Here is a 27747-nt window from a genome sequence, read left to right on the forward strand (position 1 = left end):
GTCAGAGGGAGGGAGAGTGATGCTGAATTCAACAAAGCTAGAAGCAGAAAGAGCTCAGCAATGATTACCATGGAGGCCCCCAAAATTTCTCTGCAGTATGTTTCATCAGTGTGGTTTAGAGTTCTTCCTTGGCATTTTACCTGCACAACCTAATCAACATTAACAACAAATGGTGCTTTGATCAGTTTTCATCACATTTTCAAAAGAAAAGCAGCAATGATACTATCACAAGAACTTGCTGGGATGCCAGCAAATTTATTAGTAGTTTCCAAGTTCCCATGTGCATGTGAAGGAAAAGAGATGTCTGGTCTTCTTGGGATTACACCTATTTGGAAAGCTTTCTTGATTACCCCGATTTTTTTTAATTGAATGTTTTCATGTTAGTGTGTAAACTGTTCCAGGTTTCACTAGTAATTTTGAAAACTAGAATCCCACAGATATCCCATAGAGGGATAATACAAGTTTAAGTGAACATCATGTTACTCCTTTTTGAATTGGAAGCATTCATTTCTGTACTATTATTCTAGTCTCACTTTATATGGGGATAGTCTAGTTTTAGAAAATGAATAATTTTTATCATATACTTTTTCATGGATCCATGAAATACTAATTCCTTTGTTTCCCCATGGAGGAAGTCGTTGTCATTCCTGACCATTTGTCTCAAGTCAAGGGGCATTAGTCTCCTATAGAAGAAAGTTTCCACTGAGGTAGATGACAATTTTGCTTTGTATATCCGTATCATCATTTAAAATTTTTATTTGATATTTGTGCAATGAAAAACATATTTTAAATTCTGGAATAATCCATTATTTCTCTTTTTTTCTGGAAACCCCTTCTGTTTGTTCTTATTATCTTAAATTTTATTAACGAATTCCTATGATATTTTTATCTTCTATACATTAGTAAAATACTTTTTTTTTCTTTCTTTCAGTAACTTGGACCACTTTTTTTCAGCTAACTTGAATTTACAGCTTTCATAAATGAATACCTAATGTTAGTACACTCACTTTGTCCTTGACCTTCAGTGGCTTCCATGGATAGAAACATGAATGCTAATCCCGGCCACATGGACCAGTCTGAAGGTTATTTGCTTATGGAATGCAGAGAGTGCAAACTCCTAGAACACCTTCCATGAGATGGGTTCAAGGAGGTTTGGACATCCTGGCTGAAGTTATTATAACATTATTCTTTACAAGGCTGATGGTGTACACCTCTGTTTCCAGATTTGGAAAGGTGCTTGGACCAGGCTATAAGGCTTAACCAACAGAGCAGATGATGTAATCCCAGAAGGCAAACTGTCAAAGTTTTAACAAAGCCTGTGCCTGACCCTTAATCTGAAAAGCCATATTATATTTGTATGTTTAAATGAGAAAATGCCTACCTTTAAGTTAAAATCAACCAACCAACCAGTCTACCAATCCAAAAAGCTCTTTATGCAGAACATAATATGATGAAAGAGCAAGGTCATTATGACCAAGAAGGGCATTTTGAAATTAGTAACATTTTTTTTCTGACATTTGCAGAAGTTAAACAAGGTCATGGCCACATGCAGTCACATGCTCAGGAACATAAACTGCCATGTATGTGTTTGCTCTCCATGCCTAGAAAGCAAATCGATTTAGGATAGAAAGTGACATCCCTAAATAAAGAAGGTAGGTGGTGGAAGTTATTTCTAAATATCCAATCCCCTTCAACTATTCCTTACTTTCATCAAGGACAGGGAAATTTCAAAGAAAATACTCAAGTGAAAAGTAGACACAATAATCATTGCTACATATATAGCCCTGGCTGAGAAAGAATTCTTGCATGAACATGAGCAAGACTGACAAGTGCAACAGACCTGCCTTCCAGTTTACACTAGAATCCCTGTCCTTCACCCTCCCCCAACCCTCAGTCCATCTAATTGTTTCTAACCATTCAAGGCAGGTGCTACTTTTTCCCATGACCATCCTAACTTACTTTCACTTCCTCTCCTTTCTCCTGATTTTTCCTGGACTGATTGTGTGTGTCATTAAATCACCTTTTTCTCCACTTAATCTTGCATTAATTGTTCACTCCTTTTCCTAACAGGCTGTAAGCTTTGTGATGGTCAGGCACCAAGTCTTAACACCTCTTTGGACCTCTCATCTCATTTCTTCCAGCATCTGGCAGAGAGCTGCATATGGCGATCTCCTAATAAATACCTGTAGAATGAATGATCAATTGAATTTCCGTGCTGACTTAGCTGCTGAGCATACAGACAATGGTAATCTAGATAGATTTTAATTTCCATTTGCTGGGCAGGAGGATGAACATCCATCCCATGCATGCTCTTAGTAAGGTTTGGAATGGGATGCCAGTGCTTGTATTATGTATGCTCATCCTAAGACCACATGGATGATATAAGATCAGCCCATTTAACATTACTGGAAATGGTCACATCTGGATTAGAACATTTCTTGCACTTTAGTGTACTATCTAATTAGTTGAAGTATATTCAGTTAATAGCTCTAAGATGCTCGCTATTAAGAACATTCATTAGATTGATTGTAGTTCCATCAGGACAAAGAGAGAACAAATAGCCATCAATCTCCCTTTATACCACATACATGACATACATTCTGGGCTTAACTTGACCTTCATTTATAGAAACAGAGTCATAGAGGGCATGTCATTAATCATGGCTCTCTCTGATGATGTTAATCTAATTTTTAAAAAGAGAACAACATCCGTAGCAACGCCATCTTAATATCTTTTCCAGATTGACTGCATCATTCTGAGACAACCTGGCGATGTTCTGAATTTTTCTTTTTTTTGTAGTCGCAGAATGTTGTTTGATTCTGATATCAATCTTACCGGTAGTGTTTGTGACTAGATGTGCCAACTTTTCACATCTACGGAGTCTCTGGTAAACAGCTGATTTCTCAGGAAGTGGTTTATTATTTGTTTATATTTGCTTGTTTGCCCCTGGACTTGCCTATCTAGGTATCCTGTTCCCTAACAGTGCCCACTGTCTTGGAATTGAAACGATCAAGATGACAATAAAGAAATGGGTTTAACCAAACAGCAACATTGGAATTTAGATATCCCTTTCAGAGTGATCGTACTGGAAGATAATGTCTTTGAAAGAATAATGCTGCTGTGGCTTAGAATTCTTCCGAAATAATCACAGGTAGCAAATCAGTGGAAAGCTAAGTATAGTATCTATATCCTCAGTGGGGCCAGAGATCTGTCTTCTATTCCAATATTCATTTATTCATCTCAAATATCCACTGAGTATTGGCTATGTGCCAGGGGCAGGTCTAGGAACTGGGTCTTGCTCTCTTAGAGCCAATTTTAGGGGCTTTAGAAGGAAAAGTGGGCTTCCTTGGTGGCTCAGATGGTAAAGAATCTGCCCTGCAATGTGGGAGACCCAGGTTTGATCTCTGGGCAGAGAAGATCCCTTGGAGAAGGGAATTGCTACCCACTCCAGTATTCTTGCCTGGAGAATTCAATGGACAGAGGAGCTTGGTGGGCTACATGGGATTGCATGGGGTCCATGCAACCTGGCGTCGCAGAGTCAGATACAACCAAGCAACTCACACTTTCACTTGAGAGGAGAATACCATTAGTAGAGGACAGTAGATTTCAACTTTGGAAGCAGACAACTGTGATGGAAAGCCATGGGTGGAGGATAATGTGGGTGTGCAAGTGCGGTCATACTTTTTTTTTTTTTTCTTTTGATCAATCAACATCATATGTGTGAACTTAGTCTAATGAGACTGAGTCTCTTCTGTGCCGAAACGATTAGCCCTGTGGGGCATTTCAAGTCTGGTTCTATGAGTGGTTCCGCATCTATCAGTAGCATTAGCATCAGACATCAGCTTGCAGATCAGTACTCATCCTAATGCCTAAGTTCTGATATATACTTTTTAATTTTGAGACTTACCATTTTACAGCCAGTATATTTTTTGGTAAGCCCAGCTGGGGTCGTTAATGCCACTCTTTATTTTTCTTCCAGAGAAAAAACTGCCCTTGGTTATTGCTGCAACAGAAATGAAAACTTTTTTTTCCCCAGGCATTTTCATTAACATTACCACAAACCATCACAAATGAACCCTGTGTGTGTTTACTGTCTCATAACTTGAGATGAAGAGTCTTTCTTTTAGCGTGAATGTGGTTGTAAGATGAGGAAGTGAATCAGTAGAAGTTCCAGAAAATTTCTCCTAAATGTTATGATTTCTTAAATGAAATGATTTTTTTCTCCATTTAGGTCCATTTACATCTGCAATAACATTGTCTTGGTCTGTATATTCTAACTACATGATTTATTTATAATGAATTTTGTTAAAAGTTAATGACTATACTTCAACATTTTAAAACACAGCCATTATAAAATGAAACATTGATTTAATAGATTTGGGGGGAAACTCATTAAATAAATGCATTTATAGTACAGTGAATCCTGATTTCAGAAACACCAAAGTGTGAAGACATGTGTCTCTTTCAGAAAATACCATAAATTAATCAAATGTCTCAAAACATGATGAATTAATGTTAGCTGTTTTTGTTATTGCCTTCCATATTGATTGTTGTTGCTGCTGTTGTTATTTTGGTGACATATGCCAATATTTACTACAACTGACTATCCTGCTTGAGGAATTCATAAATTCATCTGTATGAAACAAAGTATTATACCTGTATTTAATTGAGGTTTGTTTACAGTACATTTTAACCGTATATATTCTAAAATATCAACAATTGTCCTAAGTATGTATACTTTAAAAATTAATTTTAAGAAGGCAATTTAAGTTAAACATAGGTAGGAGTTATTTTATGCCCAAGAGAGCTTGAAGAATTATAGGAATGGACACCTTCTACATCTCTGGGGTTCTCTCTCTCCCTTTCCAGATTTTTCATATGGACCCCCTGAAAATTCCAGGCTTGTAATATGGGTTCTTTCTCCATTTTCCAGGTGTTCTTCATCAGGAACTTCAATGTTGAAAGAATTATTTTTATGATTTTACAAATGCTGTTTTTCCATAACTTAAAGACACATAAAATTCAATTTTGGTAAATTTCTCTTCTATGTAGCTCAGGAAGATAGTTCTGTTGCTTTCAGTTTGTGATGTCACATAGGCCATATCTTTAGCCAAAAACAGATGTTTAATTTTCATCACCATTGTAGTTGCTTTTAAATAGAAATAAGAAAATATGACATATTTTGCATTTTTTGTTTGCAAATGATCTTTGTATAATGCCACACCTTTCATATGTGTGATGTTGGATTAGGCAGAGCCCCAAAGAGTTGGATGTTCAATTTTCCTCCAAGCAGTAGAACCTGTTTTTCTATGGTACATAAGGAAAAATTCAACCAGGCAATTTTTTTTAAGGAGTTCAGGTCAGAATCCCAACATCTTAATTTTATTTCCCAATCTAAAAGATGACAGGAACAAAACTACTTTATTTTTTTTTTAATGTCAACATTTTAGTTTTATTTATTTATTTTAAAATTCCATCTCATTTTTAATCAGAGGATAATTACTTTACAATGCTGTGATGGTTTCTGCCATACTTCGACATGAATCAGCCAAAGGCATACCCATATGCCCTCCCTCTCACCACCCTCCCCAACCTACGTCTCTAGGTTGTCACAGAACAGCAGCTTTGGGTTCTGCTTTATTTATTTTGACCATGCCACATGGCTTGCAGGATCTCAGTTTCCTGACCACAGGTTAAATCCAGGCCGCAGCAGTGAAAGGCTGTGATGCTTTCTGTGTGGTCCCTTAATAGTCTAAAATAATTGTACATGTTCCTCAAATGGAGAAGGCAATGGCACCCCACTCCAGCACTCTTGCCTGGAAAATCCCATGGATGGAGGAGCCTAGTGGGCTGCAGTCCATGGGGTCGCAAAGAGTCGGACATGACTGAGCGACTTCCCTTTCACTTTTCACTTTCCTGCATTGGAGAAGGAAATGGCAACCCACTCCAGTGTTCTTGCCTGGAGAATCCCAGGGACAGGGGAGCCTGGCGGGCTGCCGTCTATGGGGTCGCACAGAGTCAGACACGACTGAAGCGACTTAGCAGCAGTAGCAGCAGCAGTTCCTCAAATAGTCTTATAATTTAGTGGACTTTGAAACTACTCACCCATCAAATTTTTGCTTCAAATGTGGCTTCTCTTTTCATTTTAGTTTTATGAAAGTGTGACCTCTTTTCCCAATCACTTGCATTCTAAACAATTAACTCCAGGGTTCATTAGGGTTCAACAGGCACTGTGTACAAAGTAAACAAACAGCAACCACACCCGTATAAAATGCGGTGTTCATTTCACTCAAAATAGTTCTATTTCCTAGTTAGTATATAATAAAGGAAGCTGCTTTCTAGGATTTGGTTGCGCTTTAAAACTTCATTTTTAAGATTTTTTACAGGACTTTAAATCAAGATTCTTTATGTATTTTAGTAAATAAAGGCCTTCAAATAGGTTACACGAATAAAATACTACATACTGAGTTAAATGTATGGCAAATGACATAGAGACATTGCAAGGCATTTTATTTTTGGTTATGTAAAATTTTAATTATATAAGTTTTCTAAAATGCAGAATTACCCTAAGAGCTCAGAAATACCTCAGTTCAGTTCAGTTGCTCAGTCATGTCTGACTCTTTGTGACCCTATGGACTGTAGCACGCCAGGCTTCCCAGTCCATCACCAACTCCTGGAGCTTGCTCAAACTTGCAGAAATACCTAGACTTCCCCAAATGCAAAGAGTTTGTGGAAAGTAAATGGATATTCCAGGAGAAAAGGATTCAAGCATGAACTAAGTTTGGGAAATGCTAATACTGTATCATTTCTGATCTCCATCCTCATGAGCACCGAAAACTGAGATACCTTTCAGTAACTGCATACAAACAACACTATAAAACACAAACATGAAACTTTATTTATCCTAGTGTTTCCCAAGCTTCTTTGACCAAAGAGATCTTCCTCTGAAGAATCTTCAATCCCACAATACCCAGTGAATCACCTTTTGGGTTCTGAAGATATGACATTAAGGTTTTCTATACATTGCATTAGTTATTTTGTTAAAAAAAAAAGTAATAAAATACATCTTTGGTTGACAGTTTAAGAAATTTCAGACTAGTAAATAATATATGTTGTAAATATACTAATATGTTGTACCTGTGCTATTTTACTTCTTGTCAGGACTTTTTAAAGCACTTTTTAAATCAACAGTCTCATGTGTTTGTTTTCTGTACCCTATTTTATATAGTCATTTAAGTTCGTATTTTGAAGCCCACAATTATTCTAGTATTTTAAGTACGAAGATTATTAATATTTACACTAACACTAGTCTTAATGCTTTGGGAGGAAAGGAGCAGAAGTTTAGATAAACACCAAATACCTATTTAACCATCTAAAATGTAAGACACTTTGAAATTCAGACATTTTAGAAAAGGGAATATTCAGTGTCTTTGTACAAATACTACAAGGGATATTTTGAATTTTTTAAATGGGTAAATATTGGATTGGCAAAAAAAATGAATCGTGTTTTTCTGTAAGATGTTACAGAAAAAAAACAAAGAAATTTTTTGCCCAATCCAATATCTTATAAATATATATAAAGAATTCATAAATAGTTTACAAATTGGTAAATATTTTTCAGATTATATTGTCCAACACCAATATAATCTTGGGAAAAGATAGATAAAATTCCTAAAATAACTACTGGTGAACTTAGTATAACAAACTGATACATACTAGTTATTGTTGACTTTTGTTTCCTAAATATAGAAGGAGAATTAATTATAAGGCTTTCTGAGGGCATTGAGTTATCAAACTATATAAAAACATATGATTTTACGTCTGTGTTCAAATGAATGTGGTATATGAGTGATGCTGTCACTGACTTTCGCTACGAAATAAGAACTCAAAATGCACCTCCATTGTTGATTTCATCGAAGTTAGATTATTTGCATTAATTTTGTTTCTAATTTACAAGTACACAAAAAGTTTGCATAGAATACCAATTTTAAAGCTACTTTCATTGAGATTATCCAAATCTCTCACTCTTTTACATTTGTTTATTTTTCTCTTTTGCCTACAGTTTAATCTTTCAGGTGCCAAGTCCTCTAAGGCTTACTCATCAGTTGAGTGTTTTGTGTAGTTTCTCTGCTTCTTTTGCAGATTCCTCTTTTCTCAGGATACTCAGGATGAAGTTCTTTTCTCCTTGACTTTTGACTCCTCTTTCTTATTTCAGATGAAGAGGACGCCTCCCCTCCTGGTGGCCTGCCTCCAGGTTAGGATGATTCCAACTCCCTTCCCCACTTTGCAATGCATTATTGATCGACAGTAAAGGTGATGGGTTGACAGAGTTGCTCGCTGAGACCAAACCCAGAACAGGGTACCCCTTCTTGCCAGCACCAAAGAGGGAAAATGTTGGCTTTAATGGCAATTTTTTTTTTAACATCAGAAACTTTTTAAAAACAGGCTTTCTTTGTGAAATAAATAAAAATAGTAACTCTTGGATATAAATTTTAGGGGCAAAAAATGTGTTTCATCTCCAGCTGTATACTCTTTTCCCTTGTTCTTTAGATATGTGGATGTGTAAAACTTTATTCTTATTTTTTAAATAGGACACATACCTTTTATAGATGTTTTCAAAGTTGAAGCTCTACTGGTTTTCCATCCAGACCAACTTGTAGTGTCTTTTCTCCCCATCATTGAAAGAGACAGGATTTGGGGGATCTGAGAAGGTTAAAGCCAGCATTCCGTTTTCTCCCCTCCCCCTTGTGTCATCCAAATCACACTTTCCTTTCAGGTTTGGGTAGTCGGGCTCTGGAAAGAAAAGATTCAGGTGAGCACACACCGGAAGCAAGGTGTCTCGACCTCATCCTAATATAGTAATCACTAATGGCCTCACTTCCTGAAGCGGTATTTGATTCTAATCTTGGTTTTATTCACTTTGTAGCTTTTATAGCAATCTTTTATTACATTCCTCCGACTAGAAAACTAATGCATTAAGAAACAATTAATTTTGCATGATACACACACACGCACACATGAATTCAGAAATCTGGCCACATACACCACAGGTTCCTTTGTTTCATTATCACTATCATTTTAACATTTGGCAAAGACATAGAGACGAAGAGACTTTTAAAATCACCATTCCTGGGATGTATTGACATTAAATAATAATTCCTATTTTTATAGAAATTTGCATACACTTAAAAAGAATACTGCCAAATGTAACCTGCTGTAGCCACAATTCTGGATGGTTATTTATTCTTTCATTTATCCAACAAATGTGTTTGAGTGTGGACTGATTCTGCTATGGACCTCTTTGTGGGTGGGGCATTTTTGCAGACCCTTTCTGAGATAGAAATGAGTAAAACAGAAAATCCAAGTCCTCACATTTCAAATATTAATGGCCACACTGCACTATTACAAATATACACAACATAAAATTTTAACATCAACTTGGGTATTTTTAAAAATTGTACAATCGCGTGACATCGCTTAACTTCACTGTGAGAATGATGGTCTCTGGATAGGAATACTAAGCATGATTGACACATGGGAACTAAAATAACTAAATCTACATTTCCTCCTTTTCAAGATACATTAACAGGTTGAGTGTTGGCAACCCATGCACTTTTTTTTCCAGTTATTAGTGGCTGAAACTGAATTTCCTTTCATTCAGCTCTCAGAGACAGAAGAACTTTCTACAGTTCTCTCTCCTGCTCTCCTCATTGGACAGCTGATTGATACCTCCTAAGCACCTGGAGTGCAAACTAGAAAATGCAAAATAAGCTTCATTTCCAGATTGTCTGTCTTCATGGGAAAGCCTCAAAGAGATTATTTCTCTTTCTGTTTTTCTAGTTTTTCCCTCTCTCTTTCAGGATGATCCTAGAGTTCTTGAAACCTGTGCCTGCAGGTCACGATCTGTTACTTAATTGTCAAACTAAGGCCACATCATACAACCATCATGGAATTATCTAATCACACAGCAGTGAAGAGTCTAGACATATGAGGCCAGGCTTGGCAGTCTGACCTTTCCCACTTGACCTGTAAACTGATCCATCCCGTTAGTCTTTTCCAACTCAGCTGTTGTTTAGACAAGGCTTTATAGCCTGTCACCTAGAAAAACACTAAGGCTCTGCTTTCATAGCCTTCCCACGGGTATTTATCAGTTCGGGGATAGGCAGAATTGGGAAACAAAGGAAACTTGGCTGCCAGGAAAGAGTAACAACCTTTCTGAGAAGTTTTGCTATTCCTAGAAATTAGATTCCACCTGGAAAAAATAGCCCTTTAAGAATGGGAATAGCTCAGTCTCTACTGATGGCTGTGGGGAGGTGGATGGAAAGAATGATGTTATATTTATCCAGGCTAATTAGACAAAGAGAAGCTTCTGTGCTGACAAGAAAACCAAACCCAGGTAAGTCTGCCTAAAAAGAACCTGGCCCTGAAATGATCCTTTTCCTCCTTTCTGCTCATTAGAATGGTCTATTGGTGAATCACCAGTTGGGGAGGAACAGGACAAGCAGAATGCCAACAGTCAGCTGTCCATCCTGTTCGTGGAAAAGCCTCAAGGTGGAACTGTGAAAGTTGGTGAGTTCCAAGCATTAAATCCTGGTCTTTTTTTTTTTTTAGATAAAGATGAAATTCAAAAAACATAAAATTAAGCATTTTAAAGTGAGTGATCAGTAGCTATTAGTACACTCAACTGTATAACCAAGCACCAAAATATATTCATCACCCCAAAATTCCATGGACAGAGGAAGCTGGTGGGCTTACAGTCCTTAGGGTCACAAAGAGTTGGACACAACTGAGTACACACACTCCCCAAAAAGAAACCTTGTATCCTGTCCAGCTTTATCCCTCTTTCTCCCTCCCCTAACCCTGGCAACCAATAATCTCTTTGTCTCTATGAATGTCCCTATTCTGGATATTTAATATAAGTGGAATCACACAATAAGATGGGACCTTTTGTGTCTGGTTTCTTTCACTTAGCATAATGTTTTCAAGGTCTATCCAAGTTATGGCATGAATCAGTGTTTTATTCCTTTTTATGGTTGAAAAATATTCTACTGAGTGACAGCTATCATTTCAATAATCTGTAGCACAGAGTGTTGAGTGCCTGGACCCTTGCCAGGGTAGGTTCAAATCAGTTTCCTCATCTGTAAAATGGAGATAATACTACCCATGAAGTACTCTGAATAGTCCCTGGCATATCTTCAAGTGGAAGCCTCAAGGTGAAACCGTCAAAGTTGGTGAGCTGATGTTTGCTGTCATTACAACACAGCTCATTCCATAAAATGATTATAAATCTGCACACATGCTGGATCAAGAGTCAATGTCTCAGAGGAAGCTGATCAGACAGATGGTTTAATTCTGGAGATATTCATTAAAAAATATTGACTATATACCTCCTGTTTTAGACATTGTGCTAAACACTGAGTAAAATATGTGAGCATTCAGAATTTACAGACTTAATGGGATGAGCAAACAAGAAGAAATTAAACAAACAAATCATCACAAAAGCCATCACAAATGCCATGAAGGAAACAAACAAAGTGGTAAGCCAGAGAGTGACCAGGGGGTCCAGGAATTTTAACTAAATGAATTTTCATAAGGAATATATTATGATCAAAACTAGTCTTTGACACCAAATGTTTTGCAAATGAACACACAGCTGACTACAGTCTAAAATTACTTCTTTTAAGTCTGGAATATAGAAGCACACTGTATATGAATAGAAATGCTTGTTCTCCTTGTGTTTCTGGAAGACACGAAAATGCTGGACTGGCCACTGGGCTAGAATTTTGATGTCCTTTAGGTCTAATGGGTCAATACAAAGAGATAGGAGACTTTACTTCAAAAAGATCAGCTTCATTTAGTCATATTCTTATAACTCCAGTATTAACATCATCTTGCTCAATAAAAAGGATGGAAAAAAATCCATATATCTATATATATGCATATATATATTAATATATGGTATGTTTGTATTTTATCATTTTTTCATATTTATGCATACTCATAGAGATATTGTGGATTTGGTTTTAGACCACCACAATAAAGCAAATATCATTATAAAACAAGTCCCAAGAAATTTTTTTCTCCCAGTGCATATGAAAGTTATGTTTACACTATAGTCTATTAAGTATGCAATAGACAGTTGGTTGCAGGGTTGGATGGCATCACCAACTCAATGGACAAGAGTTTAAGTAAGCTCTGGGAGTTGGTGATGGACAGGGAAACCTGAGGTACTGCAGTCAGTCCATGGGGTCACAAACAGTTGGACACAACTGAATGACTCAACTGAACTGAGTGTTATGTTTTAAAAAAACAATGTACTTACCTTCGTTAAAAATGCTTTATTGCTAAAAAATGCTAGCCATTATCTGAACCTTCCATGAGTCATAATCTTTTTGTAATACTAACATCAAAGATTACTGATCACAGATCACCATAACAAACATAACAATAATGAAAAGGTTTGAAATATTGCCAAAATGTGATACAGAAACATGAAGTGAGCAAATGCTATTGGAAAAATGACTTGCTCGATGCAGGGGTGCCACAAACTTTCAATTGCTTTAAAAAAAAAAAAACGATAAATTTGAAGTAAAATAAAGCAAAGTGCAATAAAATGAGGTATGCCTGAATAGATTGTTTTATACACATTACATGTGCTTGGATTCCAAATAAAAATTATTTCCACTAATTTCCCCTTTGTTCCTTTTCTGCTCCATAAACCTCAAAAGCAGAAGCAGTTAGAGTATCCTAGAAACCAGGGTGCTCATAAAAAAAGTCAGGGCCCTTCCATTGTTCAATTCCAGCTGTGCCAGTCACATCATAGTAGCCCTGTCTAACTCCTTTTGTGCATGCTAAGTTGCTTCAAGTTGTGTCCGACTCTTTGCGACTCCATGGACTGTAGCCCACCAAGCTCTTCTGTCCATGGAATTCTGCAGACAAGAACACTGGAGTGGGTTGCCATGCCCTCCTCCAGGGATCTTCCTGACCCAGGGATCAAATCTACATCTCCTTTGTCTTCTGCATTGGCAGGCAGGCTCTTTACCACTAGCACCACCTGGGGGGCCCCAAATGGCAATTTTTAAACCACAGTCTGAATTGCCTGTGTTTTTTTCCTAGGTGAAAATATCACCTTTATAGCCAAAGTCAAGGCCGAAGATCTTCTCAGAAAGCCCACTGTCAAATGGTTCAAAGGGAAATGGATGGACCTGGCCAGCAAAGCTGGAAAGCACCTCCAGCTGAAGGAAACCTTCGAAAGGCATAGCCGGGTATGACCCTGAGCTCCTGCTGCAGGGACTTGACTGGTTCATTCCTCTGCGTGCATCAGAGGCCATTTCAGGTTCAGCTTTGAGGGATGTCAGTTCCAGAAAATCCACTGGAGTTACCATTCCCAGTGTTTATACTCCAGTGTGGTGGCCCTGCTATGCCCAGGGGCTTCAGAGCACTGCGCTGACCCCTCCTGTATTGAGAACATTGTACCAGAATCCCCAGATGCAGACACATCTTTAAGCCAATGCTGTGGAATTGGGGGAATAACTGCAATGTCGCGTCTTTTTTTCTGCCAGCAGGGTAGGACTGAAATGTGTTTGGATGCATTTCATTGCAGGTGTACACATTCGAGATGCAGATCATCAAAGCCAAAGAGAACTACGCAGGAAACTACAGATGTGAGGTCACCTATAAGGATAAGTTTGACAGCTGTTCATTTGATCTTGAAGTACTTGGTAAGAGAGGCTTCTAGTCTGGATAAGTGTGATGTTTGTTTATTTATTTTTTAATGGGGTGTGAGAGGATAGAGGAGAATAAGGTCATGTATTAGTATGAGATTTTGAAAATAAAGTTCCCTGGGACAAGGATGTCAGGAAACCCAGGTAGAAGGGAGAATTTTCTCTTATAAGGACTAATGTCAGATATGGACATTCTTCATCTATATGTTCTGCGTACTGCCAAGAGTGAATTTGATAAGAATAAATTAAAGGTATATATGTAGATTCGGGGAAAAAAGCAATACTTCAATAAGTAAACAAAGGGAAAGTTGACTTGGTAACAAATCAAAAGTGTGACATAGCTTTGTATTTTTAGACAAAGCTGATGCAATTTAAAACCAGAGCATTACAAATGTGGTAGGATCTAGGTTTAGGAAGTGCTACTGCTCTCTGTAACATGTTACTTGTTCCATGTTTGGGGGTCATGCCTTTGGTCACAGGCACTGTAAAACCACTGGGATCCCTCCTGGAGTAGGGTAACTGGGAGGATGAAGAATCCAGGAACCATGGTCCATTCACCTTGAATGTGTAGGTGAAGAAAGTCCAGCATTTATGATTAATTGTAATAAATCACAGAAGGGCTGACACAGAAAGAGGGAAAGCCAGATTAGAATCAAAAGGTGGAAATTATGAGAAGGTGAATTTTGCATTCACGTTAGCACTAGCTCTTTCTTAAAGCCATATAGACACCACAGACGGCTGTGAGAGTCCTAGTCTGAGAAACGTCAAGAGGATGAATGACCATGGGTTGAGTTGCTGTCGAGATTTCAGTATTAAGTGGGACTCTGGTCCTGAGCACTGCTTCTTCACCTGGCCAGGCATCTGAGAATCACCTAAGGGGCTTTCTAAGAATACTGATTTCTGGGTGCCCATCCTCAATCTGGTGAATCAAAATTTTCAGCAGGGAGATGAAGACGCTGATATTTTTTTAAGCTCCTTGGACGATTCTACTGGGCACACAGGTGGAATGACAACAGGATAGGGGAACTCCTAAAGTCCCATCACTGACTGTGTGGGAGGGAAGATAAGCTCTGCTGTCTCAGCAGCTCAGCCCCCAGGAGGAGAGCCACCCCTCCCCGACCCCCTTCACCTGATTCCTTCCCTCTGAAGAATCCCCACAGCCTGGAGAGGAACTGAACACAAAACTGGGTTCTTAATGGGTGTTTATTTTATTGTCTTCTTTCCTTTCAAAGAATCTACTGGGACTACTCCAAACATTGACATCAGATCTGCTTTCAAGAGAAGGTAACTTCAAAAGAGGGATCTAGGTATCTTTTGTAAAACATGAAAGTAAAGGATTTTCAAATACATGTTCCCTTCCTCCACACTCTATATTTTAAAGAAGATCAAGTCTTTTCACTATAGTCAAACATACCGAATATTCAGAAGTTAGTTTTCTAGAGATGCCATAGGCTTAATGCCATATTGTGTATATGCTGATAATTTTTTAGAATATTCTTAATATAGTGAAGCACTCATTTTATAGGTCTCACAGTTGCCTTAGAAAGACATTTTCTTTCTATTCATATGTGGCTTCTTCCTGAATTGCATTATTTTCTGCCAAATGGCCCAGAAAGATATATACCAATACACATCTCATATAGCATCAGTTAAGTAATGTCAGAAAACTTACATTGCTTTTTATTTAGGAATCACATACAGAGCTATTAAACTATATGCCCAGAAAACTACAATTAAGTAGCTCCTTACTAAAGTTAGCACAATTTAAGTATGGGATTATCCTAAATGAAAGACCATTGAGTCTGCTGGAATAAGGAACATGTAGAAAGGCAAAATATAGATACTTACCTGATTTATTTTGCAACCACCAAGGCTGAAAAATCATAAAGTCAAAGAAGAAAAATGAAAAAAATTTTTTAGTCTGTGAGAAATGTGACTAGTCTCTTCCTGGTATTATTTTTTTCTCTGTACTTCTTACTTATCTAGAATTCTTCCAAAATAAAAATTCATTAATGAGAGGAAATGTTTTGTTCTTCCTAAGACTGAATCCAAATAACAATTTTGTTGAGTAAGGAAAGTCATCCCAAACTAGTATAAAGCAATGATTTAGCCTTGTTCACAAAAGGCAAAATTTCTGTCTAAATTATGAAGTAATGAACATTGTAATTACTCTTAAAAGATATGTGGTATGTCCTGATCAGTCCATTGTATATTTTAAAGTCATAACTTTCAAAATCTCTTACCTTCCCTTCACCCCGTGGTTAGCAAACGCATAGATCTCACACTAGGTTCATCCTACTTATGTCTCTTTTAAGAGAGAAAGATGTCATCTACTTAGTTTTGGGCTTTAAGAGAATAGAAATGTGTTTATGTCAATAGGCCTTTCCAAATACCTGCTTTAAAGAAATTTTGAGGACACATTATTTGAATTCGATTCTGATAACTCACGTGTTATACACGCTGTTTTTAAACCCGCAGACTCTTTTCTTAGAAACCATAACTAACATTTGTAAAGCGCAGGAAACAAAATCTTCATTAAAAAATTAAACATATAAGTAACTATGTAGCACCATTTAAATGTCAGCTCATAGCTCCTATTTAGAGTTTATATGAAATCATGAAGGTGGCTGCATGCCTAAAGTAAGATGCATTTCTCCACAGGAAAACACTTTTAAAAACTCCTAGGAAAGGGCTCAACAATTCCAAGACAAACTTTTGGAAAACACATTTTAAATTGTATAAATATTAACAAGAAAATGAAAAGCTTATAATACTTTCCCTTTCAAGAGAAAGGAATGCATCTTTTAAAAAGCTCTGCACTAGCTCCGTTTTTATGTTACGTTGGTATCACATTACCTGATTCGTCTATTGATGGACACAAAGAGGTTACCTTTGAATATAAGCTTTGTACTTATATATTTGACTCTAGTCCACTTCATCTTCCAAGCCAATCTCTGTATGACTTTAGTAACAGAGATCAGCAAAAGTCCTTTGCTTTTTACACACTGATATTCCCAGAGCCCCTAACTTGCAAAAACAAAGTACTTTGTGTTGTTTGGCTTAAGTGCATTTGTGTTACTCTGTTTTAACACAAATCCAAGCAGTTTTACATATGCAATCTACAAAAATGTGTCTTCTGAAATTGTAGAGTAACACAAGTTCCTTGTGTTTACTTTTCCACAAGTACATCCTCCAAAATTTAAAATGTCACTTGTGTGAAAAGAAACTGTGTTGATGTAGTCCCATGATTTGTGTGCTAGTACAACATTGCATATACATTATACGTAGAGTGTTTGGGGGAACTGTTGTATATGTGTCTCAGCATTAAACCCAGATTTGCTTTTCTTTTGTTAATGACAGTGGAGAAGGTCAAGACGATGCAGGGGAACTTGATTTTAGTGGTCTCCTGAAACGTAGGTGAGAACCCACTGATGGAGTGAGGTGCTTTGGCCTGGAAATCTTTTAGATATCCACTCAGAGAAGTCAAGTTTAAAGTTCTTAAAATGTGTTTTGCTTATGAAATATTATAATAGCGTTGACTAAGCGACAGTGAAACAACTGCGTACTAATCTGCTAAATATTTTAGCTGATGCTTTTACTTTCTTTTTAAATGTTTCATGAGTCTTCACATATTTTCTTAGTAGGGGATGAGGAAATTTGAAAACTGAGACAGAAGACTTAAATGCCTGAAAACTTCTTATTTCTCTCATGATTTCGATTATTTCAATCATGATCCCTCATCATGATTGAATAAATAAAGCCTCCATTCTCCTGCTTTTGATATTTGACTGAAAAGTCAATTTCAAAATTTTGGTAGACGTCTCAGCAAATGTATATATTTATGTGTGTGTGTATATATATATACATATATATATATACACACCTACTTTAACATAGTATTGATGATTTACTGTATTTCATCAAATCTAAGACACCATGCTAATATATAGCTGTATTATAAACCACTAAGCAATGAAAAAAATTGTCCAAATAGCTTATTGTGACATACTGCTGATTATAAGGTACATTCTTATTTCAGAGATATTTAAAATGCCCCAAATTTGCATTGTTTGAAGGGATAAAATAGTAGTGAAATGGAGATAAGTGTTTAGTATTATCACTCATGTTCTTTTAACTTTGTACTCTCTGGCAATAAAATTTATAAATTTTCATTATGGATATTTAGTACACAACCATTTTATAGAATTTCTGCCCTATATATGCATATTTGTTTTTTGTTTTTAGTCACTCAGTCATGTCCAATTCTGTGTGACACCATGGACTGTAGACCACCAGGTTCCTCTGTCCATGGGATTTCCCGGGCAAGAAGAGTGGAGTGGGTCACCATTTCCTTCTCTAGGGGATCTTCCCAACCCAAGGCTCAAACCTGCATCTCCTATATTGGCAGGTGGATTCTTTACCACTTGGGAAGCCCATATATGCATATACATAATCATAAATATACTATATTATATATGTTATATATAAAGATATACATATATAGATAGTTACTATAGCACAGAAGAAACATAAAGAAAATGACTTTTGCTAGGATTGTGTTTATGTACCAAATTTGTGAATAAACAGTAAAACTACAACTCTAAATTAATGATATATAATATTGATATGGGACTTCATTTAGTTTTCTAGGTTCGCTTATTATTTTTACTGCTTTCTATGTCTACTGAAAATCATAGGTATAGATATGCTTCAAAACAAATTAAAAACGGTAATAAATAGGCTTGTGTTCATTCTCAGTTTAGTTGGGTGGCTTTATTCAAACCCCTGTGAACGAAACATTCACCCCCAGCTCTAAACATTTAGGCTGAGAACAGAAACATTAACAGGTGCCATTTATTAATAACCAAATGGATATTCGCCAATCAATAGACTTTGGCAGTATCAGAAACATCATTCCTTCTCTGGATACTTCAAATAATCATTAGTCTCAATAATATTTATTAATTCCCCCAAAGTATTTTAAAGCAATAGAATATGAAGTGACCTTAAATGAGCTGCACTCTTCCTGTTCTCCAAGTGAGAGACCAAAGACCAGAGAAGTTGAATGACTTACCCCAAGTCATACAGCTAACTTGAGGGAGGGCAGGGACCTACATACAAGTTCCCTTTTCTCAATCAGCACACTTCCTGTGACTCCACATAAGAAACATCACCCTAAATCTGCCTGGGAAGTTGGCACCTTATAAGTTTATAACAAGCTAAAACTTTAGGAAGACAAGAGGTTTGGGGTTGTTTTTTTCTGTAGTCATTTAATCAACCAGGAAAATGCTAAATGCTTTCTTTGTGTAGACCATAACATTAGTTGAGGTGAGGAAAAGAAATCCAATGCCTTCCAGCGCCTGGTACATGGAAAGATATAAATACATATTCATGGGAAGAAAAAGGTAGTGGTTAAAACATGGATTTGAGTCTGGGCTTTCCCATTTATTGGACATGACTTTGCTCAAGTGATATGTCCTCTCTGAGACTTGCTTTCCACAACTGTAAATGCAGAGAATAAAAACTACTTGAGTATTATTGTGAGAATTAAGTTAAATGTAAGAGACTGGATTCATACAGGTGTCAAATAAATATCCACTTCCCCTCAAAATGTGACATTTTCCCTTGAAGAACTTACATTAGTGTCAACTATTTAATTTGCACTTGCCATCTTCCTCTACAAAGATTGAATTATGTGCTGATTTTCAATACTCCCTGAAAGGAGTTCAGGGTGGAGAGCAGAAATGAGGCACTCTGTGCTTGGAAGAAAAACTGGAAGGACAGGTCTTCAGATAGTTATATTCAGATATTTTTCAGGAGCTGATTTTGTGAGCCCAGTTCTCATATCTCCTCATATCTAGAAAGCACTAAAATCATTCCTGATAATGACTGTTCCTCATAACTAGCAAAAGCTTCATGAGACTAGCAGAAATCTTCCAGAAAAATATGTGCTTGATTAAGTGTATTCCCCCTTCACCAAAATTACATACATACTGACCTTCCTCACTGCCTCTCTGGAACAGTTTCTCAGAGCTATCTGAGGTGCTGTCTTCCAGGCTGCAGTCCTCATTTTGTCCCAAATAAAACTTGATTCATAGCTCTCACATTGTGCAATTTCTTTAAGTTGACATTAGTAAAGTGACAAAATACACATACACACACATAATCAATCAATAAAAATGTAACAGATTATTAAGTGCCAAGTCTGATTAAAAGGAAAAGGAAAGAAAAAAGAACACACTAGTTCTATCAGTAGTTTTCAGAGTAAAAGAAATCTAATTAATAGTCAAAATGACTAAAGAAAAAAATTATTAGAAAAAACTGAGCAGTCAACATGTCTCTACTTCTCATTTTCTTTACATCCCCTAATTATGATTTTGACTCATTATTAGATTGTTGTCACCATAAGACTATATTCATTTAATATACTATATACTAATCCACCAGTATAACTTTGGAAATCATTGTGTTTTCCTACTAATTTGTGAATTGCATGTGTTTTCACTATAGTAATAACATGTGGTAATAACATTTCTACTCCTCCAAGAGTGTGTGGCAAAATCCTCATGAGAATAAATATCATTACCACCAACATCTTTATACAACGAAATATCTCCCTGCCCTGAACAAAGTTAGCATATTCCAAATAGACATTAGATAAATCACAGTTAGTCTTTGGGCAGTATCTTGTTATGAGACCTGACCTATATAAATACTTTAAAGTTTTATTCTACATAAAATTTTCTATAACAGCTTTGTATTTCACTAGGATTGTTAAGTTATGGAAATTTTGATGTAGATGGAAGTACTGTAAATGTTATATAGGTCTATGCCAATTCTTGGAAAGGGATCAGTAGTGCCTAGAGAAATTTGGATTTTTCTCCCTGCTGAAATTTAATGTAGCCATACAGATATGGTCATGTGCAGCCACCATGGTAAGTAAAGATGTGTTCTGAATGAGTTAAGGAAATATTACAGATGGGCGCCTTGACCTCATATTCCAGTACAAAATGAGGCATCCATCTCCTTGCAATTTGGGGTTCAACTGAGTAGTGGAGAGGAAAGAAAGAGACAAGAGGTTACTTGTGTTTGTATACAAAGCATGATAGGATTAAGGTTGTGGTAGAGTGGGATGTATTTTGGTGTTAATGAAAAAAGTGGTGAGGATGATCAGTTTTATGAATCTATCAACAAAACTGACTCAAGAAATCACGCTGAAAATGGTCTTTATTACTTAGTGACTTCCTCATGTAAACATTCACCTATACATCTGGGTATTCTCAGTGTTTGATTTGTGCCTCTTGTTAGCTCTTTTAGTCTGTCTTTATCATTGACATCTTTAAATCTTTTCACCAATGTCAAGAGGATATTTGAAATACGTGGGTAATTCTTCTTGGTTGAGATACAAATGGAACAAAATGTAGAATGGGATAATTTTACAATGTGGGGATTCAGGCTAATATGACAAAAATAGAGCAATAACAAAGTGGATTGAGGAAAGTCTCATAGGGAGAAAAAAATGTATATACACAGATACACATTTTAATCGCAATTCTCCAGGACTTCCTACAAAATATTTAAATGTTAAATTTGAAATGTAGACTGCTTTTAGGCAATAGATATAGTAGACCAGACAAATTATTACTAATATTTCAACTTCAGGACACTTTTCTTAAGCTTTTCAATTTCCCCATGTCATTAGAGGGCCTGGTTACCATTTCAGTGAAATGAAGAGTTGCATCTTGAATCTTTAAGAAGCACATTTTCCTAATGGTGTTTCTAGTCCTTTCCACAAAGGTCGCTGAGGGACCAATGACCTTTCACTTTCTTCCATTATCCAGATGTGCCTCAACATCATTTATTGGGCAAAAGACTTACATGACAACGGAAATTAGATATGCAGAAGCCATCCTTGCCTAACGCCACCCTAAACTCTAAGTTATGTTTACATTCTCCTACCCTTCCCTATGATTGTAACCCAGTATTTCCTCAAGAAATTCTGAAATGGGTATAATTAATATGACAGTACAAACATATGTAACTCATTATTTGCTATCATGATAGTATGCATCTGTTTTCACACTGATGTTTAAGATGTGTTGACCAGTTTTCCTGGAAAAATCATACCCAAACCAGCATTATTCACAGTAAGTAGTCACTAAAATATTTCCAGTTTAACCTTAGTCCATAAAAACAGTCAACTAAACTTAAACAGAATTAGAACTTCTTAGCTAGTTAAGGAAATCAATTTATATTATATTTAGCATTTGCAACTAAGGCTCTTTCCCTGAAGAGTGTTTATTCCTGAATTTTGTTTCACTTTTAGGTTTTAAAATACAGATAAGTGTATGTACTTTAAATCCTATGTATGTGTGTGTATACAGTAGTTATATATGTTCTTTATATGTTCTATACATTCTTTTGCCAGTGGTCAAAATTTAGAGTCATGATTTTGATAATCACACTAAGTTACTATCAGCTTGTTCATGGACCCCTTTATGACTTGCTTTATAGTTTCACATTTATATTTTCATGATTCAAAGCAGTTTGTACCCAAACTGCTTCCAAAAAAGTTCTGGACAGTACTTTAAGATGAAATATGAGAGAATTTTGAGTCTCATTCTTTTCATTCTGACAATTTAGAAAATAAAGTTTTCTCTTTAAAATAATATGTATACACAAAAGTCATATGAAAAACAACCAAACCAAAAAAAAAAAACAAAACAGAAACAAAGAACAAATGCTGTCACAGTTTCAAATATTTTTTGTATTAAAAAACAGCAAAAAATGGTTAATGTACACATTTACTAACATGGTAGGGAAAATGCTATTTGCAAAATCTGAAGATTTGAAATACTGTTATTTGTACCGTCTCCATGCAGAGTTAGGGTACGCACACCAATGAAGGCAGAGAGCATTGTTCTTTCATGGACCAACACCTAAAATCTTCTGGTTCTTAAACCTTATTTCAATATCTAAATCCTAGATGAAAACTGATATTTTAAGTTTCTCAAAATCTCATCTCTTATTTGGATTTTCAGGTTTAAAATAAGTAAAAATAGCGTAAGGATAGTTCCTGAAATCCTTTTATCTCCTTAATACTGTGTTTTTAACTAGAAAAACGAGAGCGTTAATGAAAGTGCACGGATCTAACCTTTGACTATCCAGAAGTTGCACTGAAACTTCATGCGAAGTAGACTTTCTCCTTGGCTATTTAAGTACTCAGGCTTTAAACAGAGCTTTTAGCGCTGAACCAAAAAATCGGTACCATACTCGACTTTCCTGGTCTTTAAAGGCCAGTGGGCAGCTATTAAACCAGGCATTGGTTCTCCCCGTTTAGGGAGGTGAAGCCCCAGGAGGAACAACCCGAGGTAGACGTGTGGGAGCTGCTGAAGAATGCGAAACCCAGCGAGTACGAGAAAATCGCCTTCCAGTACGGTATCACTGACCTGCGTGGTATGCTCAGGCGGCTCAAGCGCATGCGCAGAGTGGAAAAGAAGAGTGCAGGTGCGGACGTCTGAGCACTCCTAGGGGAGACGATATGCTATTCTATGCTATGCTAAGTCACTTCAGTCGTGTCCGACTCTGTGTGACCCCATAGACGGCAGCCCACCAGGCTCCCCCGTCCCTGGGCTTCAGGAAAGAACACTGGAGTGGGTTGCCATTTCCTTCTCCAATGCACGAAAGTGAAAAGTGAAAGTGAAGTCTCTCAGTCGTGTCCGACTCTTTGCGACCCCATGGACTGCAGCCCACCAGGCTCCTCCGTCCATGAGGTTTTCCAGGCAAGAGTACTGGAGTGGGGTGCCATTGCCTTCTCCGAGGGGAGACGATAATCCTCCCTATTTCGTAATGGGTTTATAGGTCTGACTAGCTGTAGTGGAATTTGCAGGGGTTACGCTTCTCTTGGTTAACTTGGCTTCGGGTGAAATAGTTCACTGCCCCGCACATCTCCAGCAAAGTAGGTAGTGGACAGCTGCTGAAGGTTTAAAGTAACAAAAGTACATTACAGCGACACAATGTATGCTGCTGCTAAGTCGCTTCAGTCGTGTCCGACTCTGTGCGACCCCATAGAAGGCAGCCCACCAGGCTCCCCCGTCCCTGGGATTCTCCAGGCAAGAACACTGGAGTGGGTTGCCATTTCCTTCTCCAGTGCATGAAAGTGAAAAGGGAAAGTGAAGTCGCTCAGTCGTGTCCAACGCTTGGCGACCCCATGGACTGCAGCCTACCAGGCTCCTCCGTCCGTGGGATTTTCCAGGCAAGAGTACTGGAGTGAGGTGCCACTGCCTTCTCCGACACAGTATATAATGGAGTATTAAATATTCTTGTGTTACTGGGAATTTCTCAGCAGCCCCTTTCTCCATCCGCTGCATCTCTCCGTCACTCTCAGATTCCTGATTCTTATTTAGGTAGAGTAGATTCTGTGTTTGTTTTACTGTTACATTCTTCCACCCATTTGATGCATCATGGGGAATTCATGTCCCACACCTGCTAAGGTAACCCTAATGTTTAAGCATGTCAATATTTGCGCAGGTTTCCACAGTACAAAAACTGTGATAAGCTTACTGTTTCCATCAGTCGAAGACATTCCATTTAAGCTCATGAGTCATTGGAAGTATCTCATAAATTCTTTGATTAAAAAAACTGTCTGTAAGATAGATGTACACAGATAATGCCAATGAAACTAAAAATAATCATTTTAGGAGAATAAGCATGTCCTTCAAGTTCAAATTTCATTTGGATATTTTATATTATACATTGCCCAAAGAATGAAGACAATCATTTTTAAAGCCTCTTCAATAATTCTTTACTTATGTTTCTTCCAAAAGCATATGGACTCTCCTAAAATTTTTAAACCATCTTATTATTTATAAATTGATGCAGATTTCTAAAATATGAGGGATAATTCGAAAGTTTCCTATTTCTTCTTTTTGTATCAATTTATTCAGTTTTAGGTTTTCGGATTGACTATTTAAATTCATATCATATGCATATACATATTAACTTAGTTTTGTATCTTCTCTCTACTAGCTTTTGCAAGAATTCTTGATCCTGCATATCAGGTTGATAAAGGAGGCAGGGTAAGATTTGTCGTGGAACTGGCAGATCCAAAATTGGAGGTGAAATGGTATAAAAATGGTCAAGAAATTCGACCCAGCACAAAGTAAGTCAAACTTGCAAATAATCAGTAGTAACTGTATAAATCAAAGAGTAATTTGACTTGATTTTCTATGCCTGAAAGCACTTTTAGTTTTATATTCGTATGATGCAAAATCATATGAGGGGACAGCAAAAACTTTTTATGTATTTTGGAACCATTGAAGTATGGTGCTATATAAATTAAACCTTGCCTTATGTTTTAATTATATATAAACTATTTCAAGTACTTGTAATTATTATTTTGTGTCATTGTAGGTTATATGTGATTACTTCAGAGCATTGCCAAACTTCACCCAATTTTAAAGAAATTTTTGAGAAAAATTGAAATATGTATTTGATATACCAGCTTGTAATGGGAATCACACCTTATAAGTAGACAATTTCTGTTCTTCCAGAATAGCATCTAAAGCCTATGTTTTATTGTTTTTTGACCCTTTTCCCAAATGAAGGAAACAAGCTAATCCCTGATATCTGATGGTATTGCTAGGCTATTAGGAAACTACATTACAGAGATCCTTCTCAGTCTGAAAGATTTTCAACTCCAATATATTTTTTCAAGTGAACAGGAAACGTGTGTATATTTATAAAGGGCTTTAATCCTGAAAATCGTCACTTCTGTGGAACAATTAGGTAGTTTCCAATTTCTTAATGTGATCCTGCTCTCAGAGTGACTTTGTGATAATAATGTTTATATCTGGTAAAAGTCTCTTGCAGGCAGCCTGAATTTACCAAAAACATAATTTTACTTGGCTATTTTTATCTCGAAAAATGTTTATTAGTGTTTTGTTCTTGAAGTCTTTGAGAATTTCCCAAGTAAGAACTTTTTCTTTCATCTCTTATAATGCCCTAATATACCCATCCATAATCTAGATCACAGATAATCAAATTATGCGGTCTTCTGGATTTCAGGTTTTTGTTTCCACTTAAGGTCTTTTTCAGTACATGATAATTATGATATATATGATAATACTAGTTCTTAAGCTCATTTAAGATAATATCACATTGTATAGAATTACCATCTATATTAATGATTAAATTCATATTATTGCTTAAATTGTGTAATCATTTATTCACCCAATAAAATGTCACTGGGATAGCAAGGAGTGAATTCAATAAATCAATGAAAAATATAAACTTTCTCTCCCACAATAGAGTAGATGAATTGATCACTTTAAAAAATGTAAAGAGTTAAAAATCTTAGCCTACCGTATTTTCCAACAATAGGTTAAAAATTGTTCATTGGTAAATATGTGAGTACTGATTTTATGTTTGGAATAAAAAATATGTGTGCTAGGTTGCTTCAGTCGTGTCTGACTTTTTGCGACCCTATAGACTGTAGCCTGTCAGGTTCTTCTGTCCATGGGATTCTCCAGGCAAGAATACTGGAGTGAGTTGCCATTCTCCTCTCCAGGGGATTTTCCCACCGCAAGAATCGATTCCGCATCTCTTATGTCTTCTGCATTGTCAAGCGTGTTCTTTACTACTAGTGCCACCTGGGAAGTCCAAAAATCATATATAAAAGAAAATAGTGACAAATATTATATGCAAATATGCATATGTATTACATTAAGTGTTATAAAGATAGAAATTGGCTTCCTGTTTAATATTTATTAAACTATGTAAGATATGGATAATAAATTGTAGATCTAAATGACTATTTCTGACTTTCAGATATTATGGAATTATAAGCCAAATTTGCTGGCAATAAAGAAAAGAATAAAATTGGGTTCATGGACTCTGTTTATCTTCCTCCTATTTAAAACAGATACATCTTTGAACATAAAGGATGTGAAAGAATCATGTTTATCAATAACTGTGTACTAACAGATGATTCGGAGTATTATGTGACAGCTGGTGATGAGAAATGTTCCACTGAGCTCTTTGTGAGAGGTAAAGTGAAATCTCTTACATAACCATTAAGAGCCAATGGCTCTCCTTCTCTCAGGGGTAATAATCAAAAATGAAAATGGTGAAGTGAGCTCTTGAGCTCCAGAGCAGAGATAGTAGTCCCTCTCGAGATGATTTAGCTTGAGCGTTAGATTGGCTGTGGATTGAAGCATCTTTGTCCTGGTGTTTATTGAGTATCCTAATTAATCTTCAGGTTTGTTGACAACTAGAAAAGCTGACAGGAGAAAAAAACTGTTGAGTAAAAATGCCTTGTAGTTTCGGCTCATGTAAGCAGTATTTTGCAATTTAATCGCTCTAGTGATAGCTTTTGAAACCCAACAAAGTCTACTGGATAACCATTTCACACATTCAGCTCATCACAAATCGATTTCCCTTGAAACAGCTTTGTTAGTAAAGTCATCAGTGGTTGGCACTGAGATTGCTGAAGACCATCATTTACTAGTGAAAAGAGCTGGAGGGTGTGTGTCAATGAAGCCATGAAGCAATTATTTCCTATATGAGGACCTGTGGCTGACAGCTTTGTAATCTTGCACATCAACTATACTTCAATTAAAAAAAAAAGTAGAGACAATTCTGTAATCTCTATCATCTGTCTAAAACAATAAGTAGAGAATTTTAGTGTTATTTATTTTCCTTCCTCAGAAATGTCTATCTTCTGCCTTCTTATTTGCCCAAAGAAGATTATTTGATATAATTTGTCTGCTCTCTAAAGCAATCATTTATTTGATTTGAAGAGTTCTTGGGAAATTATGTGAAACTTACCCAAGGCTGCCAACTGTTTATTTTGCCATGAAAAATCATTAAAAAATCCACCTTCTAACTACCACCATCTAACCATCACTCTGTGATCAACCACACTTTCTTACTGTTGGTTTTTCATCTGTGAACAAACCCAGGGTCATGAGCAGATTTGGGGGCATTTAATGCTTCTGATTTTCTTCTTCTTTTTTTTTTCCAC

General features: G+C 36.6%; 1 protein-coding gene and 1 long non-coding RNA gene across 12 annotated transcripts in view; both read left to right on the forward strand.

The window, feature by feature from the left end:
• Positions 1 to 27747, forward strand: part of MYBPC1 (myosin binding protein C1) — a 101308-nt gene that overhangs the window by 24442 nt on the left and 49119 nt on the right. For 8 of the 11 annotated variants that reach the window (XM_070789624.1, XM_070789616.1, XM_070789621.1 and 5 more), the window contains 10 exons: positions 8216 to 8254; positions 8777 to 8812; positions 10459 to 10569; positions 13117 to 13265; positions 13604 to 13721; positions 14957 to 15008; positions 17085 to 17141; positions 23065 to 23231; positions 24753 to 24885; positions 26647 to 26771. In XM_070789624.1, the coding sequence (XP_070645725.1) occupies positions 8216 to 8254; positions 8777 to 8812; positions 10459 to 10569; positions 13117 to 13265; positions 13604 to 13721; positions 14957 to 15008; positions 17085 to 17141; positions 23065 to 23231; positions 24753 to 24885; positions 26647 to 26771 (987 nt within the window). The remainder of the gene's footprint in view (positions 1 to 8215; positions 8255 to 8776; positions 8813 to 10458; positions 10570 to 13116; positions 13266 to 13603; positions 13722 to 14956; positions 15009 to 17084; positions 17142 to 23064; positions 23232 to 24752; positions 24886 to 26646; positions 26772 to 27747) is intronic. The other 3 variants (XM_070789622.1, XM_070789626.1, XM_070789625.1) reach the window with 1 other exon arrangement.
• Positions 3 to 5176, forward strand: LOC139183157 (uncharacterized). Its single transcript, XR_011566660.1, has 2 exons — positions 3 to 1652; positions 2071 to 5176. It is a non-coding gene; the product is annotated as an uncharacterized lncRNA (long non-coding RNA).

Source organism: Bos indicus, chromosome 5 (assembly GCF_029378745.1).
Source record: "Bos indicus isolate NIAB-ARS_2022 breed Sahiwal x Tharparkar chromosome 5, NIAB-ARS_B.indTharparkar_mat_pri_1.0, whole genome shotgun sequence".
Taxonomy (NCBI): domain Eukaryota; kingdom Metazoa; phylum Chordata; class Mammalia; order Artiodactyla; family Bovidae; genus Bos; species Bos indicus.